The sequence below is a fragment of the Wyeomyia smithii genome, chromosome 2 (assembly GCF_029784165.1).
Source record: "Wyeomyia smithii strain HCP4-BCI-WySm-NY-G18 chromosome 2, ASM2978416v1, whole genome shotgun sequence".
In the NCBI taxonomy this organism is placed as follows: domain Eukaryota; kingdom Metazoa; phylum Arthropoda; class Insecta; order Diptera; family Culicidae; genus Wyeomyia; species Wyeomyia smithii.
The window spans coordinates 84373008-84395455 of NC_073695.1; the positions used below are offsets into that span (position 1 = coordinate 84373008).

The following is a 22448-nucleotide window of genomic DNA, read 5'->3' on the forward strand; positions in this document are numbered from 1 at the left end:
CGCAAATTAATTACATACCAAATGTTGCATATGCATTTGCAGCAGGTACACTCTTTGACCAATGCACTGTGCTGGTTTCTGAACAAAAGCCGGAAAAAACCTAAAAGTTTTTCTAAAATGAGTAAAAATGACATATAATGACAATTTTGGAGTTCTGAACTCATTTCTGATATCGAAAAATGTTACTCACCTTTTTGTTCCGATCATGCTCAAAATAAGTTTATTTGTTCCTTATTGAAAAACTTTAGACCCGTATTTTTTTGTTTGATCCTTTTCGAATTAGGGTTGTCCGAAAATCGACAACCTTTTTTTCAAAAAATTGTAACTCTTAATCCTCTTGACCGATTTTAAATCTTTTAATGGCAAACTAAAGATAGGCCTTTCAAGGCAACATAAAAAACCGTACGTCAAAGTACGTTCGTAACATTTTTGCCGTTTTACGGATTTTAAATTACCCATTATTTAGCCCTTGGAGCAACGATGTGCAAACCGGGACCAAAAAAATTCGAAAAGTACGGCGATTTTCCCATAGGCTGCTTACTATCCGATCGCTTCAAACTGTTTCGCAAGATTATACGGTACAGAAGAGTTCTAGAGTACATATATTTTGGCAATCCGGCAATATGTTTTGAATTTGATTTAAAAACTGGTTGTATTTTCGGCAAACGTAGAAAATCGACCATAAGTTACTAAATTTCTCTTCAGAATAAAACTTGTTGTTTCAAATTGGATCGAAATCCAAGGAGTTACAGGTATTCGCAGTTCAGCTGAAAATTGTGATTCTCGAACATGAAAAGCACCGAAATTGCCTAACACAGTAACATTTAAAGTGTTGCCAAAAATCGGTATCTCAACCGATTCCCGTGAAACTTTGGGAAAAGGTGGTTCAGCGTGTAAGAAACCTCGGAAAAATATAATTCCAGCTTTTTTTCGTTCGTGTAATAGTTAAATTCATTTGACACTAAAATATTTTAAATTGTCACTTTTTGACAAATTTTCTCTTGGTGAAAGTCAACGCAAACCAGCTTTAACACAACCATCACTCCTCAGTTGTTGTTCGTGTAATCTGCCTGTAGCGAACTTTCCAACCCCGAACTTATCTGCGATTGAAAAATGTTAACCTGAACAGTCAAACAGTGTACTGATCAAGAATAGTTTGACACTGGCTTTGAATTTTCATATTTGACTGAAGAATTTTTTGTCAAATATTTTCTGAATGTGATAAGTTTGCCAAACAAGTTTGACAAACAAATAAATACGACCAAATTTCATCAAAATTTTATCTGTCAAAAAGACACAAGTTTGTGATGTTCAAAAACTGCACTATTAGCTTTACTTTTCTCATTTCATTAAAAAAAGGCGGGTGAAGTGCATTAAAAGTTAGAAAAAGTTTACACGAAATCACATTTGTTCAACCACAGATAACAGACATCCAAGCAAGAACAAAAAACTCCAGAAATCGCGTGTAAGATTTCAAGTTCTTACTCGTTTGGAATGCTAACGACATCTTTCTGCAACTTGCGACTCTAACCACTTTAGTGATGGCAGCCCTGGATTACAATCAAAGCTGCCAGACGCATGAACATTCTCACAGGTTATAGAGTCGCTGTTTTTGCAACGATATAACACTGTTTTTGTGAGGATGTCGTCTTTTTTTTTCAAATCAACACTAAAACAAACAATTTTATCGTAAATATAAACTGAGAAAAAAATTATTGTCAATAGTCGAGAAACGAGGTTTCCAAATCTATTAAATATTAAAGTAATTCTACTAACTGGTTAACCCTCTAGTGCCCTATGCCGCTATTTGGCGGGCTTCAGTCGTAGTCCTGAAAAGCTTCAATAAATACTTAAAAAGTGTTTATAATGAGTCATAGTGATTTTACCGAATCCCGTCTAGAAATTAACTTGGGCACTAGAGGGTTAAAACGGTTTCAACAGTTGCGCGGTGTAATGTTTTCTAGCAATGTTGATTGTGAATTGTTACTGAATTTCTGCTTAAAAAATCTCTTAAATGCGGTCCTGTCTTAACTTGATTTTGATAGATTTAAGATCACCTTTTTGTCTGGTCACTGAAGCAAAAAAATGAATAGATTTTTATGCATGTTCACTATTGGAGTGAACTGTTTGAACGATATACTGTAAAACCAATGTGGGGTAGAACAGCAAGAAATGAATGCAAAAGCGAGGGCTAGGATTTGCAGCAGAGTTTTGTTCGAAGTTGCATATCTGTTCTGTGACGAAATGCTACTTCAAGTGAAATAGCCGGTCACCAGTGATTCCGTCGCTTTAAAGACGGTATTTTCGACTGTCCACGACTGTTCACGTGGAGGTTTGCTCTGGTTTTAGGAGCTACCCAGCAAACCATTTGCAAACGATTGCATTGCATTTTTGTCGGAGAACAACTGCTCCAGCGCCCAGCAGCGAAAATGGAAGGCATCGCATCGTGATGGGTGATGCAAAATGGATTCATTGCAGCAACTCAAAGAAACGAAAGTCGGGAGAATTGCTTATTCATGCTTTTACATCATCGGTTTGACCGGATATTAACGTTGCGAAGGTTATGCTGTGTACTTTCTGAGCAAAACGTGATTTTCGAAAAATGTTCATCGTGGTCCTTCGACTTTTAAAAGAAGAATAAAAAACTGCTCAAAATGTCTTGAATGACAGTTCGTTCATGTACTCGTACATGGGCAAACTGTCATTTAGGGCATTTCGAGCAGTTTTCTATTCTTTATTTAAAAATCGAACGACAACGATAAACATTTTTTCAAAATCACGTTTTGCTAAAAAAAACGCATCTTTTTTAAATGCTATATAAAAGTAAAAAAATGATTCTACTGCATGACAACGCTCGGTCTCATACTACCAAAGTCGTTAAGACTTTGATAGAAAATCCTATCTCACTCGCCATATTTCCCAGATATTGCACCGTCCGAATATTACTTGTTCCACTTGTTGCCTCAAAAAGACGGACACTTTTATCGTGCAACGACCCTCTCTGATTCGTTTCAAAATAATTAAAATGACTTGTTTTAGGTTGAAACTAAAAACACAAAGTTTGGGGTTAATCAGACAACCCCCTGGCAAATGAGAGGCGAATTTCAGGCTTTCGAATACACTGGCTCTCCAATCATTTTCCCCTGATGCAAAAATATGCCAGAGCGATCAAGTTAGCTGATAAAAATATTGCAATCGTTCGTTTTGGAATATCATGTTTTGTGCCCAACGTCCTACCACATACATAAGACATACGTAACACTCAGGAAGAAATCTTCCAAAAAAGTTGGTACAAAATGAAATACTCGAAAGTACCAACCTCTGTAAAAAAAACCTCTGTCTGGATAGTTTATATAGGTTGTGTACTCGTTCCCACTCGAAAATTGCAGCATTGATTTTGTAAACAACTTTTTGACAGTTTCGTAAGGGATTTTGTTGAGGGCTCGAGTAGAGCCGCTATGAAGAAAATTAATTCCGTTCGAGCAGTTCATACTGGTGTTGGTACCGGGTGATGTGGGGCAAAGAGTCCCAAAAAAAATCGCCAGTGTTACGTATGTCTAAGTATGTGGTCCTACTGTGTTGTTTTGAAGCATTCATTCTAGGTTTGCTATTATACATATGCTCATATGTGAACTGCGACAGAAAGAACCGATCAAAATAACATCTGACTAACAATTTGTGCCAGATGAAGTTAATTTGCTCTGCTCCCAAGTGAGTAGTGTTTTCTTCTGCTCTGCCTGCCCCTGTGCTAATCATGAGGTAACATATTTTATTATTTTAGTATAGAATATATGCTAAGATATCAATATCTTATAGTAACCAAGCATTGTCAACTGTGCTGTCCAAAGAACCCAAGCAAAGGAAAACCTACAACATTCGAGAGCAGTTCAATCCTATGAAAGATTCGCTTGGAACAACGATCGGAATGAGGTGTCGTGTTGAAAATTGCTCTGCTGTCCTTACTTGTATCACAAGCTTTAATCTTGAACGACATTTTATATCCAAACATTCTGCCTTGGCACGAGAACTTGGAATGACCACTGAGCCTCAACGTAAATTACAAAAACTAAGCATTATGATAAACAGGCAAGAGTTTGTGCAGAACTGCGTGGAGCTTGTTACCTTTTGCCATTATCCTTCGAACATTTTTACGAAGAAATGCTTTCGCGGTATTATAGATCCGATATCCACTAAGTTGCATCTTCCAGCTGTGAATCCCTCAAATGTGTTAGAACTTTGCCATAGAATTGAAAAAAAGTTTTTAAGTATAATTTATGCAGAAGTGCACAACCGTTTGATTTCAATGAAGCTAGATCTTGCGACACGTCATGGTCGCTCGGTAATCGGTGTAAATATCCAATTTATTCGAAATGGAAAACTGACCGTACGAACTCTCGGTTTGATAGAAACTACTGATCGTCACTATGCTACTAACAATCAACGGGAAGTTCCGAAGCTGCTTTCAAAATTTAATATAACACAGTCTCAATTATACACAATTACAACCGATTGCGGGAGCAATGTTTTGAAATTTGTACGTTTAATGATTCAGGCGCAGGAACTAGAGATTTTCAATCGAAATTGACTGTCGATGAAGCACAATTCGATGAACTTCCAGAATATTTCGATGACGATGAGATTCCTAAAGAAACAGAGGAGGACTTGTTTGTGGAATTGGACTTTGTTTTAAATTCTGTCAAATGTGGTGCCCATTGCATAAACCTATACAGACAGAGGCTCTTTCATCGCCATTTTCAGAAAATGTCATAGAAAATGTTAGAGATCTCATTAAAATTCTTCGCGCAGAACCATATAAGCAAAGCTTCGTTGCTAGTAAGAAAAAAATTCCATTTCTAGACTGCACAACACGATGGGGATTCACGTATCTCATGATTAATTACTTGATAGAACAGCAACAGTTTATCAAAGATATCCTGACAGATACATTGAACAGTACTTACGACAAAAATTTTTGGGATGCATGCCAATCACTTCAAATTACGCTGAAACCAATGTATATTTTCACTAAAGCCTTGCAGGAGCAGGATCTCACACATGGCGATTTTTTTTATCATGTGGAGAGAGTTGTTACTCGAGTTCAAGGGAATGAGCAATTCACTTTCGATAGCCCTCGTGAATGCAATTGGAAAACGGGAAGAAAAATATTTTGACAGTGATGCATTTCTAGCGGCCATTTATTTAGACAGACGAATTAATTACTTGGGAACTCCATTTTTGTCCGAAGAACAGCAGAAACGTGGTTTGGTAAAAATAACAATTTCAATTCTGAATGAATATTAACTTAAATTGCTTTAAAGCATCATCTTGGGAAGCTATGCGATTGAACTCGGATACACCATCGCCTACAACTGCAGCTAAGGATGATCTGACTTGTCAGTCGGCTAAAAAGACTAGCAGACTAGAGCGCTTTATACAGGATAATCACTTGCCTGTAGCTATATGTGATGCAGCCACCATCATGAATAAACTTAAAAAGTTTGCGGTTCAAGAACGGTTACCTTTTGAAACATATATTCTTCGATGGTGGGATCGGCACCAATTTATTGATCTTGATTTGTACAATCTAGCATGTGTAGCTCTTGCTGTCCCATGTACTCAAGTAAGTGTGGAACGAGCATTCAGCGGATTTGGCCAAGTATTCACTGCTTTTCGTACTCGTTTGGGCAAAGTGCGACTAGAAATGATTCTAGTCATCAAACTCAATTCTCGATTATTCAACATTTGTGATATAGAAATCGATCGCGAGGAATCGTAAAAATGTACAACAATATCGAAATAAATTATTTTCTTAATTAATTTTTATGCGATCTCATTTCTGTACATATTCGAATCTCTTTGCCGTGCTTCAAATAAACATGCGTTCATCCCTGTTAACGAATTCCTCGATTGTTCGGACAATTACTTGAGGTTAGTATTATCTCAGTGACTGACTGTAAAAAGCAAAACAACTTATCGGAAAACACAGTTATTGTTTTTTTTTATTTTCGCTTATTTTCCGTCGGTCTAGTTCCGCCCCTGTTGTTGTGCCAATCACCGACGCCCAGGGAGGCGACTCCACCCAGGACCCTTACTCACGACCCGTTAATTAACGGACCGGCGCCAACGGCTTTACTTCCTCATGTGATGGAAGGCGTGAGATTTTTCGCCTCAGAAAATCTCCCGGTGCAGGCTAGGATTGAATAGACCAGTTGGGTTGGTTGTGATTTGACCACGCCACCCCACAATCATCGACACCTATGTCGGCGTTGTGACTAATTCTAAAACAGTGCACAACTAATTCTAAAACAGTTCACAGTGCTCTTTCTTGTATTGCGATTATTAAAAAGCGTGGTTAGAAAAAAGGCAAGCTTTGATGTTTTCACTTAAGAGCTGTAGCAATTCAAGTGAAACTATGAGTTGAATGACGTAGGGAGCACGTGTTCACTGCTTACTGGTATCAAGAACAATATTTTACATCCACACATTTAAATGGAGAGGAGTATTCTGAAGCCTGGCGAATTTATCCAATTTTTGACAAAACATTATTTTACATATTTTGGAAAAACATTAGCTCCGAGGGAGTAAAAGCTATAGACAATTTTAGACACTATTTCCAAGGGTTTTTCTAATTTCCAATCGAATGGCATCGTAGGATATGGCGTACAGTGTTGCCAGTGATCATATTTTAGCGTTCGGAAACTAAATTGCGTTTTTCTCCAAACTTCCCCATTGTTTCTTGAATTTGATGTCACCACTGTGTTCAGCGGTAAATTTTACATAAGAATCACCTATCCACAGAACGCAATTTGCGACGTTGTGGAGATATTCAACTTTCAACTTTTTTTTCAACGAGTTTATTAAATTCAAATATTATGCTAACAAAAGTGGTAGGAGCAGCGGCAGAAAGCTCAACGTTGTTGAGTTTTTGGTGGTAAAATGTACTGGTTAACTGGTGTACTGGTTAAATATAGCTAAATATTGCGATCATGTAAGTATATTTGTATGTATGAATGAAAATAATCAAGCTGTGTGTGTATGTACATATGTTTGTGAGAGACAAAACCAAAGCTATTTGTCATTCGTTTGATTTATCAATGTTTCAACGTTTCATTTTATGATAGTTCTCTTTTTTGTGTTTGCATAAGAGTGAATAATTGTTCCTTTATACTCTAATGAGGGCATAAAACAGCGAAAAGGCTAAGGATCCATACAAAAATATAATTTTGAGCACATTTATATTATTTTATAATAACATATAAGTATAACAATCTTTATTCATTGAAATGCTAAGTCCTGACTCTCCTGCAAGAGTGACAGAACATTTTTTTCCAAAAGATGTGGTTCACGATCGGTATATAACAATAATATTGAACCCCGAATATGCTTCATGGTGAAAGAGAAAAAAATTGTTTTGTTCAAACACCTTTAGTGCTTGGTGCTGGTTAATACTTTTTTTAATGCGAAAATGGGTGTCAAGAGTCGCATTGTTAAGCACATTCGTAAGGAAAAGCAGACCACAATATAGTTGTGTCCAGTCATAATTCTATTTAAAAGCCTGATGTCATGTCCTTTTATTTCTGCGTTCTTGTACCAGGGCTCTTCTTCCAGGACTTGGTGTATGTTGAAGAAATGGTTTCCCTTAAGATAGTCTTCGTACCATATTTGCGCAGCTTCCGTTTTTTTGTCTTTTCAATTCCTACATGACATCTTTTGAAAATAGCTTGTGTTCCAGAACTTCAGTTTGTTGTTGTCCTACTCTAGCCAACTTATCTGCCTTCTCGTTTCCGATAACTCCTACGTGACTCGGAATCCATTGGAAGGATGTTTTCCATTTTTTAGCCATGTCTAGAATATTACATATTAAAGTTTCTGCTTGGTTGTTATCTACTGCGTCCTCCAGCATCCTGCACGCCGTCATTGAATCCGTGTATATAACGTAGTAGAAGAGTTTTTTGCTTTCCACCGTCTGTAATGCTACATCCAGAGCGTGTAGCTCAGCAGAGGTGATGCTTATATCGCCTTCTAGCCTGACTGAGCGCTCTATATTTAAATTCTCTACAAATACTCCTACCGCACAGATCCGTCCTGCCTTGGAGGCGTCCGTAAAAATTCTTTCGCGTCCACTATATTTTTCATGCATCACCGAAATCGCTATCTGCCTTAATTGCGTCGAGGGAATGTTTTTCTTCGGTCCTAGAGCCCCATCCAACGATGAACATATTTCAACTTCACTTGTATCCGAAAGGGCTACCATAGGCATTATCTTGTTGTATAGTTCCTTGTTTTTGTGATAAATCCGTTCCACATACGAATATTTTTCACTTTCTTGTTCTTGGATTTCGTTGATTTTCCTTAATTGTTCTGCAACAATGTTGTTTAGCTTGAACCAATTGGCTGTTTTCCGTCCCGTTGTGTAGTCGAATCGTTTGTCAATTGGCTCCTGTCCCGCTAAGGCGTGTAAAGCATTGAGCGGTGTGCTCTTCGTACAACCCGTAATTTTACGTAAACACTGATTGTTTACGACAGCCAGCATCTGTTTATTTTGTTTGCTTGCATTGTTTGTTATTGCACAGCCATATTCCATCATACTTCGCACTATTGCCGTATATATGTTTTTCATAGTTTTCGGATGACTTCCCGTTTTATTGCCACTTATCACTTTTAGCATATTCAGTCTATCAACTGCTTTTAATCGAATCTCTCGGACCTGCTGTCCGAAACCAAGATTACGGTCTATCATGATTTCAAGGTAACGATGACTTCGAACTGTTTTCAAGAGGATTCCATCGATGTTGACGTTTAAGTTTTTGTTACCATTGGTAAAAAGGATAGCTTTGGTTTTTTCGGCATTTATCTTAAAGTTAAGGCTTGCTGCCAAACCACCGAATTCATCAATCGTGTTTTGTACCTCTACTTCTAGATCTTCCACCTTTCGGGCCTTCACGAGGATCCCGAAATCATCCGCGTATTGAACCAATATCACATCTCCATTTCTTGATATTTCGTGTAATCCCACGGTATACAAGTTGAAAAGGGTCGGCGAAAGTACATCGCCCTGGGGCAAGCCATTGCTGATCGTCCTTGTCGCCGTACCGTTATTCAAGTGCATGATGATTCGCCGATTGCGAAGAAAGCCTGTTATCCACGCAACTATTTCGTTGGGAACGGAGAAAGACTCCAGAGTTTGCTCCAACTTATTTGTTTGTACCGCATTAAATGCATTTGCAAAATCCACGCAAATCATCGCCGAAACGAAACCTTCTCGCTTATTCTGCTTTATGCAATTCACGACATAAGTTAGGCAGGTACTTGTACAAGTATTTTTCCTGAAACCAAATGACGTTCGAGGAAGTATGTTCTGAGCTTCGATGAAATCTTGTAGCATGCCCAATACAGCAGTGTTCAAAACCTTCGTTGGTGTGGGTACTAACGATATTGGTCGTTTACCAGCCGTCGTGCTCTGATCCTTTCCGGGTTTTGGGATTGCCACCACTTTGATAGTTTTTAGAGAATCATCTGGGCTACCATTCCACCACATACGATTTAAATCTGCAATGATGTTTCTCCTCACCTCGGGGTTAAGTTGCCGGAGCATTTCATATGAAATACGATCTTCTCCAGGGGCTGATTTTTTCTTTTTTCTGTTCAGTATGTTTAACCATACCTCTTCGTTGAGTAGATTGTACTCTGCTCCTCCTCGGTGTAGTTGCTGGTATTCGTTTTGTCCAAAATGGACATCCAAGAACTTCTCTGCCTCGTCTTGTGAGTCCATAAGTATGTTGTTATTAATTTTAACGTTCCTTTTTCCGGTAAGTCTTCAGATTTTCGCCCAAAGTTTTTTCGATCCTATAAATGGGTTGATCTCGTTTCGAAAATTTTCCAGGTTCATGTCAATCTCCAGTCTTTTGGCTCGTTGAAATTTCGCTGCCTTTTTCTTAAATTCCAACAAATTTTCCAAGCTTGAAACACGGTTGAAATTACGCCTCGCTTCTGTTTTTTCCCTCCATGCACTGTCCACTTGTTCAGACCACCAAAATTTTGGTTCTCTCTTATCCTTTCTTCTGTTCTGTTGGCATACTTTTTTAACCATTTTTCGTAGATCACTTATTCCATTCACTGATTCGCTGCTTAGTTCTGCCAAGTCGGTGTTTATTCTCTTATAGCCGAATATGAATTTTTCAGACCGGCTCCTCGATGCTGATTGTATGACTGTTTCCACGGCGAGATGCTGGCTTCCGATTCTTAAGTCCAATACTTTCCAGGATGTATTCATGTATAAGCTACTCGAACTAATAGTGACATCTATGGCAGTCGGCGTTTGATCCAGTCTAACTGGGATATATGTAGGTGATCCATCGTTCAGGTGTAACAAGTCATAATCATTCACGAGTTGTATCAGAAGCTCTCCACGCTTGTCATTATTCTCGTTTCCCCAAAGGCGGTGATGAGCGTTAAGGTCCCCACCAATCAGTACTTTTCGGTAAGGTTGTAAGGTGCTAAAAATTTTTGATAAGTCGTCCTCAATTATAGTGTTGGTTCCGGTTGGGTTAATATATATGGACACTAAGACCAGATCTAGTGACAACACCCTAATCGCTACTGCTTGAGTGGAGTCGGACAGTGTGGGAATGGCTAGTTGTACATAATTGAAATTATTTTTCAAAAGAATCGCTGCACCTCCGTAGTTATCGAATCGAGAATGCGAAATTTCGTGGTATGACGAAATATGGTATTTGCGGGTCTTTTCTGCATGTGTCCATGTTTCTGAGAGTAGTGACACATCATAATCGTCTGCTGTCAACACTCGATGGAGCTCTGACTTATGTTTATGAAGACTTTGGATATTGCATTGCAATATCTTAAAAGAACTGTTCATAGTGAAGAGGATTATATTATTGTTCTAGTGAAATCGAAGCATTGCTTCGAGATGACTTTGAATTTTTCACTCACGTCCCTTGGAAAATCTTGTTGAATAACGTCGCTCTTGTTTCTCCGTACTGTTTCGTTGTTCTTTTTGGGCTATGGATGATTGCTGTTCGGTACCGGGTTCTTCTGTCGAAAGCCGTCGTTTGGACGCCTTCTTTTTATCTTTTTCTTTGGGGTCAGGCTTGTATAATTCGACCGCCGGCTGCATTTTTTGTCTAGGTAAGTTTGTCCTTTCCCACTGTTGCTTAAGATTCTCTGTGTTTTCGTTGACGACGGAAGCAAATATTTCCGTTAGTAGAGGATATTCCTGGATATTTGATAATAGCTCAAAAGAGTTCCTACTGTATACCGGATACAAATCGCGGGCCTCTGCGTAAGTTAGATTCTGTCTAGCACGAATGTTGTTTATATTTTCTTGTTTTTTCTTCTCTGGACAACTCGGATCGGTCGATTTATGATTGCTTTTGCAGCTGGCGCATTTTATTGGCTTTTCACAGCAGTTGTACTGGCTCTCCTCTTCGTGTCGGTCACCACATCTTCCACAGCGACGAATCCCTCTGCAGTTGAGAGTTTTGTGTCCGTAACGAAGACACTTTTCACATAATTCTACTCTCCTGATAAACGGTAGAATTCTTGTAATGCAGTTAAATAGTTTGATTTTTTCTGGTAGTTGTGATGCACGAAATGTGACGCTCACTCGATTCGATGGTATTGGTTCCCTGTTCTCCCATCGGTTCAGTCTACGAACTTGTATGACATGATGTTCACTCTGAATTCCCAACAGAATTTCCTCCTCTGTTATGTCAGTTGGTATCCCAGCAATTTTTCCTGTGATGGTGACCAGGTGCCTTGGAACATAAGCTCGGTACTCTCCTGCTGAGGCATTGATCGCATCCACTAGCGCGTTAGCCTTAATGAAGTTGTTGATAAGGACCATAATTTTATATCGGCCTAAATATTTCATATCCATGATATGTCCATGAAACCCATCCATTTGCCGTAGGCTTGCTCCAAGTGAAAACTTGTTTAATTTCAAGACCTTTTTCGCGTTGTTGTTTCGTTCGACGTAAATGCGATATGGCCCATTGTCTCCACAGTTGTATCGTATGTTTTCCTGTTGTTTATTAGCGTTAAATCTTGATGGTGCCTCCTTGTCGGTTTTGTTAATCTCGTTCCATAGATGAATTGATCTGATCGTTTACCGCAATAAAAAAAATCGTCAATCGAAAATTGAATTATGCCTGTTTCATTCGAATAATACTCAAAGCAACATTCTCTTTTCTTATTTACAATTAGTTATTATGGGGGTATAAGCTGACGATAAAACCTCTTAATTTACTAATTCCCATTAAAAGTATAGTAAGCATTAAAATGTAAACTCTCATTTCGCATTACGTCACAGTATTCATGTGATTGTGATTTTCTATAATAATTTTCTCAGTTAACTGATTGATAGTCAAGGTAGGTTGGAATATGGGCTGCAAGTTTTGGTTGCCTATGGATGTCATTTATACGTTTATTTTAATGATTTGTACAAAATTTATGCATGATGCTGAATTTCTGATTTTCGACAGATGAGTGATAGTGAAAAAACAATGCAACCCACCGTCCGAACAGAGCGAAGCATCAGAATAACTCGTCCTATTTTCTTTAGCAGGTGTTCATGTTTGATATGTAATATTTCTCCTACCAGGTTGGATATTAAGATTTTGTAGAAAAGCTTGTACATAGTTTACTAATAGGACGAATCATATCCAATTTTCGTTTCGCATAAACATTCTTATGGAACCACTTTCACAATGGTTATAAAAAATCTATTCAACCGAAACATGATTGACTGCGAAGTTAAGATACAACTCTGCCGCTTTTCGCATAACAGTCCTATGTGATATTTTGGCGTTTTTAGTTGTTCCCAAAAATGTTGATGAAAAAGCAAGTTTTGTTCCGAAAAAGCATGAAAAAAGAGATCCCCTTTAAAGTATTTTGTTTTAATTAGTATCAGTTCCACATTGTCACACACACACACATACGAAGACAGGACTAGAATGATTTCCGACATAGAACCGTTATGCGAATAGCAGCTTACAACACTCTCAAGGTATGGATTACAATCATGAATGACGGGATGCGATTGCTCACCTGAGTAGTGCAGCCTTCGGTGGCTGTATGTGCAATTATAACTTTATGCACAGGTAGTTGAAGTTTTTCTAAATCTTCTCGGGGTGGCTGTGCCAACCATTCGTTTCTTGTGACTATCCGCAAGGGTTTTGGATCTGGTAAGAAGTCTTTATCTGAAATGGAAAACAGATTAATACTTTCCCTTGCATATTTTTCGCTGGCTCTACTGGAGCAATTGTCAGTTTGCGGTCGCTATTTTAGTAAAAGTAAGCCCTAAAATACCTATGCCAGTATCCGGGGGGACATACGCTCGATCGTCGTCGCCATCGCCGTAGTGTTGTTTTAATATAGGTTTACCTGTTGTCGTTGCTACGTAGGCTGATATAACGATGACGGTTATGGCAAGCATCACACCGATCAGAATGGCCACACAGAGCAATGGTTTATCCCGTATGATGGCTTTGAGACTAGAACGCCACGGAAGCGGCTCTTTAGGATTTAACAGTTCAGCTGAAATATTCTTAATTCACTTATTCACGTACTTTCAATCAAGTATAGAAACTTCTTACAAGTTTTTTGATTTGCAGTCTCCAGTTCAGCGTTAGCTCCAGTATCTCCCTGGAATCCTTGGTTAGCGACGCCATCCTGTCTATCACGGTAAATATTTTTTATCACTACCTGTCCCTTTATGTATGTTTTGTTGCCAAACGTGATGTCTGACGAGTTTTGTACTGCTATACTGCCGATGTTCGGTCCCCGGTTGGCAGATGGTGAGTCGTTATCGTTCGTCACGGTCAACATGCCATTCTGTACCAACTGTCCGCCCGGCTGGAGTGAGTTCGGAATTCGTTCAATGGCCTTTTTAATCTGCTCATCATCGCACTCGCTGTCACTGCTCTCGAAAGCACTCGAATCGTTGTTGTCGTTTTCGTTAATCGAGGAAATTGATATGTTTGGACTGCTGTTGCTATCACTCTTATCAACACCTGAGTTGACTTCGACAGCACTATTGCCACTATTAACAGGATAGTTTCCCGCTATCGCGGCCTGTGATGTGCTCGGATATGGCGTGTTGGAATTGAGGGCGGACGGTGTACTGTTGAGTCCATTTTTTGATTTAGCCATAGCTGTGTTTTTTGTACGAGTCGTGGAATGCCCAATGACGATTAGTCACGTTCTTCAACTTCTTCATCGCATGGCACTCGAGTGAGTGTAAGGCCCAGAATAAGACTTGATAAAACTTATCTTATTGCACTTTGCCGGCGATAGCACTGCAAATAAATAGTTTAAAATTAACTCGAGGTAATCTAAATGGGCACACAATATTGTGGTTGGAGTGCACAAAATATGCGAAGAGTGATAATGGTATTTAGCAAAAGCAAAGTCTTCAGATTGAACGTTTCTGTGAGAGACTTTTTTATCGACACTCTTGGCAACCTACTTCAAGTGTACATGGCAGTTGTGGAGTGAGTGCTATGATCCTTTTAGTAGCTGTAATAGTACTTTAGGTTTAACCGCATCACCTTTTATCCTACTCAACTATGCATTACGATAACTTCATGCGTGACAATTGCATTTATAATAGAATGCAAATGCAGTAATACATTTGTTGGCGAGTTTTACGCAAAATAAATTTGTGTGACAACTAATCATACACTAAAGTTAGTTCTTTAACGATTTTTGGGATTTTTACGCATTTTTATCGAAAAAGTTGTTGTTCGCGATATTTTTATTGAAATGATTTACCATTATTGAATCGTTTATCCAGAGCGTCAGGAGCAGTTCCTAACATTTGTTTTGCTGACTTTCATCTTGATTCTCTTGAGTCTTTTTGGAAAATATACAGCAGATATGATTGAAATATGTTTAGAAGTGAAATTTTTTTTACTTGGATTTCAGAAGTTATGCGTTTTTATACGCGGATTTCCTAGTTGAGGTCCCTCTTTAGAGTTTTTACGCTACGTATTCCCCGCGTAAAAACGGACTCCAGTGTATACCAACGTTTGTCATTCATTGGGTAAAGCATTGAAGGCGTATATGAGCGTATTTGATAAGTTTTCAGTCTAAGTAGTTGTTACGTTTAAAATTCGTGGTAATGATTTTAATAATACTTTCCTACTCTTAATCTCATCAATTTCATTTAAATAAGCACTGGAAATTTAAACAATGCTTTTAAATATACTTGTAAAAATATATCTATACCTTCAATCGCATTCTCCAAGGGAAGTTAATACTAGTGATGTAATTTCTGTATGTGTGTAAGATGCGTATTTGTACCGGTCAAACAAGCCGTTTAGACTTTCGAAATATTTTTTATCACTATTAGACACTCGGGGCAGGAGATAATCCCGTATCTAAATGTGCTGGATTTTGTGCTGACATAAATCATAACTTTGAATTATCTCCTACGCCGAGTGTCTAATAATGATAAAAATATTATAAGCATCTGAACGTTTTGTGTGATTGATAAAGTTTCTTCTAAAAAATATTTGATGATAAATTTGTCTTTCCGAAAAAATAGTTATAATACTGATATTTTTGACTGATCGGGTATGTTTCTCAATGGAAGGGGCTATAGGATTTTTAACTTTTACTCTATGGCTCGTAAGAGTCACTTGGTATTTCAAACAATTTTTAAGGAAGGAAATAGATTTGGCTCATTTGACATGGATGCCATTATCAAATTTGAAAATATTTCACTGAGCGTCTTAGTAGGATGATATAAGAAATCAGAAAACAGAATTCTAAGTTTCCATTAAACTCTACTAGAAATTCAAGAAGTAAATATTGAATGGTGGTCCCCGTGGTTCTGTGGTTAGCGATGTCGGTCGGCTAGCTCTCCCACACGGTTGTGATATCGGGTTCGATTCCCGATCGAGTCGAGGATCTTTTCGAGCTGGAAATTTTCTCGACTCAGCACTGGGGCACGGTGTATCGTTGTACTTATCCTACACATGCAAAATGTGCCAAAAACAATATCGATAACGAATTCTCTCAACTAATCTAGTTGATCGAGACCGCTATTAGCTAAGCGTGCGATATTGTTTAAATATTGAAAATATTATTAGTCTGTACATTAAAGTGACCAGATAGTTGAAGTTTCAATGCGGGACACACCTATTTAATCGTGCGTCGGCTGAAGAGGAGGGGGGATAAAGGTTGGGTAGTTACCTTGAAACGGTAAAAAATCACACTTAAATTGTTTCAAAAGTCTTCGGAACACTTATTTAAACTAACATATTTACAGCAGCACAAGAAAGCATCCCGAAAATAAACAATTATGACAATTTAACGTTCTTTCAATGAAACATACGCTCTAGAAAATACTTTTGCAGTAAAGCATTTTTATCATTTGAAGCAACTTATGTACGCAGTCTCTCAACTTACAGTTTTTGTAAAAAGTTGCAACAGAAATAAGTAGTAGTAGTAAATTTATTGAAAAATGATTGATTATTTGTTGATAATTTCAAAACATCCAAAATTGAGAGAAGCGTTGTCGATGTCACGTCGTGAGTTTGTGATGCTATATCGAGACGGATCTGAATAAGAACTGTGATTGTGATCGTTTTTCATTCATAAAACATTTATTTGACACGGTATGAATGATATAGATTTGTTGTTCCATGATCAAATAGGCTGCTATTTTTAAAGATCCAAAACATTTAGATAGTCCAGAGATGTCACGCTCGAGTAGCACGGGTACTTGCTACTACTTGGTCATCTAGCTATAAAGATTTGGTAATGATTAAGCGTTAGAAAAAGCTCTCATCAATTATACTTATATATATTATAGCTCTAGAAAAAGCCGTAATGATTTTCAATATTGCTCAACTATTAACAACTTGTTGATTCCGTGATAAATAAACTACATGTCTGACTTTTAAAATTTTCTTCTCATGAATGTTTGAGTATACATTTTCTTGATGATTTAATGTATTTTTCATCACACACTTTCTTAAATTTTCAATTTAATTTTCTCCGAAATCTTGAAATTGGATTAATTATTGTCTGATAGGTGTTTTTAATACTGTTTGCCGGGGTGAGATTGATGAAACTAAATTAAGTGAGATTGAATATGGCTGATGAGTAACAGGCTAGATAGTGTTGACTCCCACTGGAACAACCTTACACCGGATTACGGTATTGTACAAAATGCTTTGAATTCATTTTTTTTTGGAATCAATCTATAAATTAAATAAATAAAATAAATAATAAAAAATAAAATACAAGAAAAAAACTAAAAAAGAAAGTTTCCAATTCGCGTGGATATTACCCATCAAAACCGTTACTCTCAAGCGGAAAAGGCCTCCAGGATGATAAAAAAAAATCTTAAAGGTTTTTTTTATTTAGGTATCCTACATTAGGGTGGCAGCGAGAAGGATCATGATAAATTTCTAAAATCGACCATGTACATTTTGCACGGTGCTCCTGAGACCGTTATTATCAAAAAAAAGTACCATGAAAACGGTAAATGCCAGTTTGTTCGTTATGATGGTCTTCATCTTTGGGTAAATTTTTAAAAAAATCGTTGGTGGCATTTTTGAGTTATGTCCATTTTATGTCAAAATGTCCGATATCCTTAGAAAATTCGTACCAACTCCACCAGTAACTAGTCTTAGCCTCTCTGTTTTTTATGAAACTTAATAGAAATGGATGGTAAACCTGCCGATACGAAATTTGTATGACAATAAAACTATCCCAAGCTTTGAAAAGGGTCTATGTTCTTTATTTTAATAAAACTGATATAACCTAGCAGTAAAAAGTTTATTTCAAATTATGTTGCGGTTACTTCAGCATGCCAGAGTCTGTCCACAGTGATTTCACTCTTACTTAAGAGCAATATAAAACTGTATCAACATCAATGGCCTACAAATCACAGTTGTTGAATGCTGTTGTAGGCCATTGATGTTGATACAGTTGTTGATTATAAGTGTCCGCTTATACTTATTGATTATAAGTGTCCGCTTATACTGCCCATTAAAGCAAAAGAGTCCCATATGGAAATGTGTTCACAGTTGAGAAATTTGCAAATTAAATTCTAATCTTGAATTTATAGCAAATAACTATGATTTAACTAAAAGTATGTTTTATTCAACTATATGTTCATGAGGTGAAGCATTATGTATTTCCATGAGTTCTAAGAACATTTACATGAATTCCAGGCTTGGAAATAAAAGATGGGACTCGTTTGCTTTTTTTTTCTATATAGGGTAGGTGAGCCAGTTATGGCAAGTGCACCAGTTATGGCTATATCGCATAAGCGCAATGGTACCAGTTATGGCAATACTCCATTTAAACTCCATAGGCCATAACTGGTTCATGCAATAACTGGTACATTTTTTAGGTATTGCCATAACTGGTACTCCTCCCCTATATACGAAAAATGAAAGCATATCTGTCTCCACACATTCTAAGACGGCCAAGGCATTTATTATTAGTCTATTTTGTGTCTACATTTTTGGACCATAGAATTGCAATATAGGATAGCAATGGATGGATAGGATGCAATATAGATATATAGGATTGTAGCATGAACCGGTGCATGTTATTTATCAAAGAGCAACTACAGCTGATAGACGAAAGCTCGTTAGACATAGAGTCTACAATTAAATTCTTTAAGAGTCCACAAAAAATTAATACAAACCGTAAGGCCACACTCCTGAACACTTTTTTCTACTCATTCCAGATGTAAAGAAGAACTTCTGGAAACAGTTGCCAGAAAAAAAACTTTTACTTTCGATTTTCTTTGAGAATACAAATAAGTTTTATTCAGTTTTATTGTCTCTATTTTTTATGAACCTTGCAAACATGAACTGTATTTTCAATTCAAGTCAATGATATTTGTATGTACACACTTTTTTTTTAACTGATAACAAATGTGAAATGTTGTTTTTGAAAGACAATGAATTATATATATATATATATATATATATATATATATATATATATATATATATATATATATATATATATATATATATATATATATATATATATATATATATATATATACATATATATATATATATATATATATATACTTAGGATGGGACTCGTATGCCTTTATTTTCAATATGGGACAGGCAAGGTTTGGTGTTTTTCTATTATTTTTCAGAACAAACTTTCAAATTTCATCAAGCCATACGGAAATTTGAGCAAAATTAGATACATTGACAATATAAACTCAAATTTGCCTAAAAGTCATATGAGACTCTCATGCTTTTATGGGCAGTATAGTTAATTTAAAGTTATTCTCCCAGCTGGTCTCGAGGTACGATGCTGGCCTAACAAGCCAGACGTCGTAGGTTCGAGTCTCGGATCGGGAGAGACTGTTAGTGTCAGTAGGATCGTAGCGCTAGCCCCGCAATTGTCCTGTACACTCAACAGTTGGCTGCGAAGTCTGTGTATAATAAACAGAAGGTCGAGTTCCGATACGGAATGTAGCACCAAGGCTTTGCTTTTTAGTTAATTTCTATGTTATTTCTTATTTCATTTTTATTGCATAGTTATAATGTAAGTAGATTTAAATATATGTATGGTAAATATACAAGCGAAATAATATCATAAACGCAACTTGGAACTTGGAATGAAAATGAAGAAAAAAATATGCACCTTTCATAACCCAACATTTAAGCATTATGTTATGTTACACCCACTTAATCATAACGTTGGAGAACTATGACATTTTATCTCGTAAAAAGTAATTTAAAATGGTTTACGCTATCAAAATATAATGAATTGATTCTGCTATATCTAACGTTTTTTTTTATTAACGATCCGAGGAGTACCGTAGAAGAAGTTACGCCCTTTTTCAAGCTTGCCTTTGTTTTATTTATGTAAAAATTGCTTATCGGGAGGCAAAACATCTATTCCTACAATGTTTCATCGAAATCTGAGAGACTATGACTAATTACTCATGGAGTTTGTATGAATTTTCTAAGTATATCGGGCATTTTAACATAAAATGGACGTAACTCAAAAATGCCACCAACGATTTTTTTAAAAATTCACTCAGAGATGTAGAACATCATAACAAACGAACTGGCGTTAACCGTTTTCATGGTACTTTTTTTTAAAATAACGGTCTCAGGAGCATCGTGTTTTGTATTGGCCCAAAAAAAATGGTCTGTGCAAAGTTTCAGCTCAATCGGACATGGTGTAGTGGTGTTTCAAAGGTTGCGATTTTTCGACCCTCGAAAAACTACCAAGAGGGGAGTACCTGAAATTGGGAATTCAAAACTTTTATTCGATGCCAAATGACCGAAAAAGGGCAAAAAAAACGTCGATATCTAGTTTTACCTTAAAAATTTTTTTTGCCCGAAAATCGACCTTTTGGGTATTCTAGGAGCCGTTTTCTGGGCAACCGAAAGCTCAGCATGAAATATTTCACAACTGGTTTCTAAACTGACTCACAACTCGTTCCAAACCAGATGTGAAATATTTAATATAATATAGAGATAAGTGACTTTTCACCTACGCACACTAATGAACGTGTAAACTCATGTAAAGTTGCTTTGGTTTCCTCCAAACTGTAAATTATCGCATCTCGTTGCTCCGACTTTTTATCACTTTTTACCATTTTTGGTCGATAATGTTCAGCAGCTTCCCCCGATTCATGATCACGAATGAAAAATTCATTCAGAAACGAGTTTAGAACTTATAATAGGTATTCAACTGAATATTTGTCCAGCTGCCAAAAACATAGCATAGCAAACAAAAGGCGATTTGTAAATACTTTCCTCAACTAGGTGCACTAATACATTCGTACGTAAAAAGGTCTATAGGTATCGCAAATTTGATTTTTATTAGGGTGGTTCATATATTTTTTTAGGATGGTTCTTTTTAATTGGGGTGGTGTCAAACACAATTAAAATGAAATCCATTCAAATTTATTCACTTATGTTCGAGCGTCTTGATAGAAAAATTTTCACTACACTTTTCACTTTTTATTCACTTTCACTATTTAATTCTATCACATTTCACTTGCAAATACGTATTTCGGCACTGACATAGTGTCTTCGTCAGTGCTTATTTGGACTGTACAGTCCAAATAAGCACTGACGAAGGCACTATGTCAGTGCCGAAATACGTATTTGCAAGTGAAATGTGATAGAATTAAATAGTGAAAGTGAATAAAAAGTGAAAAGTGTAATGAAATTCATTGTTATTGAATAGGAAAAAGCAATTATAGTAGGAAACAAGCCCAGAAGTTATTTAAGCATTATGTTATGTTACACCCACTTAATCATAACGTTGGAGAACTATGACATTTTATCTCGTAAAAAGTAGTTTAAAATGGTTTAGGCTATCAAAATATAATGAATTGATTCTGCTATAACTAACGTTTTTTTTATTAACGATCCGAGGAGCACCGTAGAAGAAGTTACGCCCTTTTTCAAGCTTGCGTTTGTTTTATTTATGTAAAAATTGCTTATCGGGAGGCAAAACATCTATTCCTACAATGTTTCATCGAAATCTGAGAGACTATGACTAATTACTCATGGAGTTTGTATGAATTTTCTAAGTATATCGGGCATTTTAACATAAAGTGGACGTAACTCAAAAATGCCACCAACGATTTTTTTAAAAATTCACTCAGAGATGTAGAACATCATAACAAACGAACTGGCGTTAACCGTTTTCATGGTACTTTTTTATAATAACGGTCTCAGGAGCACCGTGTTTTGTATTGGCCCAAAAAAAATGGTCTGTGCAAAGTTTCAGCTCAATCGGACATGGTGTAGTGGTGTTTCAAAGGTTGCGATTTTTCGACCCTCGAAAAACTACCAAGAGGGGAGTACATGAAATTGGGAATTCGAAACTTTTATTCGATGCCAAATGACCGAAAAAGGGCAAAAAAAACGTCGATATCTAGTTTTACCTTAAAAATTTTTTTTTGCCCGAAAATCGACCTTTTGGGTATTCTAGGAGCCGTTTTCTGGGCAACCGAAAGCTCAGCATGAAATATTTCACAACTGGTTTCTAAACTGACTCACAACTCGTTCCAAACCAGATGTGAAATATTTAATATAGTATAGGTATCGCAAATTTGATTTTCATTAGGGTGGTTCATATATTTTTTTAGGATGGTTCTTTTTTTATTGGGGTGTTTCCAAACACAATTAAAATGAAATTCATTGTTATTGAATAGGAAAAAACAATTATAGTGGGAAACTAGCCCAGAAGTTCTAGGATGTCGATTTTCGACTAAATTTTTTTTTTCGAGATAACATTAGATCTCGACGCTTTTTGAATTTTCAAATCATTTGGCATCTAAATACTACAAGGTATACAGCCCTATGGTTGTATGAAATGGTGACGTGGGACTTAACACTGTAATTAGGGGATTTTTGTTACAAAATATACAGAATACGTAGACAGAATCAATGAGTTTGCTCGGTGAC

The 22448-nt window shown here is 36.8% G+C and overlaps 1 protein-coding gene across 10 annotated transcripts in view; it reads right to left on the minus strand.

Moving 5' to 3' along the window:
* Positions 1-22448, minus strand: part of LOC129720943 (peptidoglycan-recognition protein LF-like) — a 41999-nt gene that overhangs the window by 12426 nt on the left and 7125 nt on the right. For 7 of the 10 annotated variants that reach the window (XR_008727319.1, XM_055672882.1, XM_055672886.1 and 4 more), the window contains exons 2-4: positions 13614-14315; positions 13327-13554; positions 13066-13217 (exon numbers count right to left, since the gene is read on the minus strand). Coding sequence is in view for 9 of the 10 variants with exons in the window: in XM_055672882.1 (XP_055528857.1) it covers positions 13066-13217; positions 13327-13554; positions 13614-14169 (936 nt within the window). In the remaining variant the exon portion in view is untranslated. The remainder of the gene's footprint in view (positions 1-13065; positions 13218-13326; positions 13555-13613; positions 14316-22448) is intronic. The other 3 variants (XM_055672885.1, XM_055672883.1, XM_055672884.1) reach the window with 1 other exon arrangement.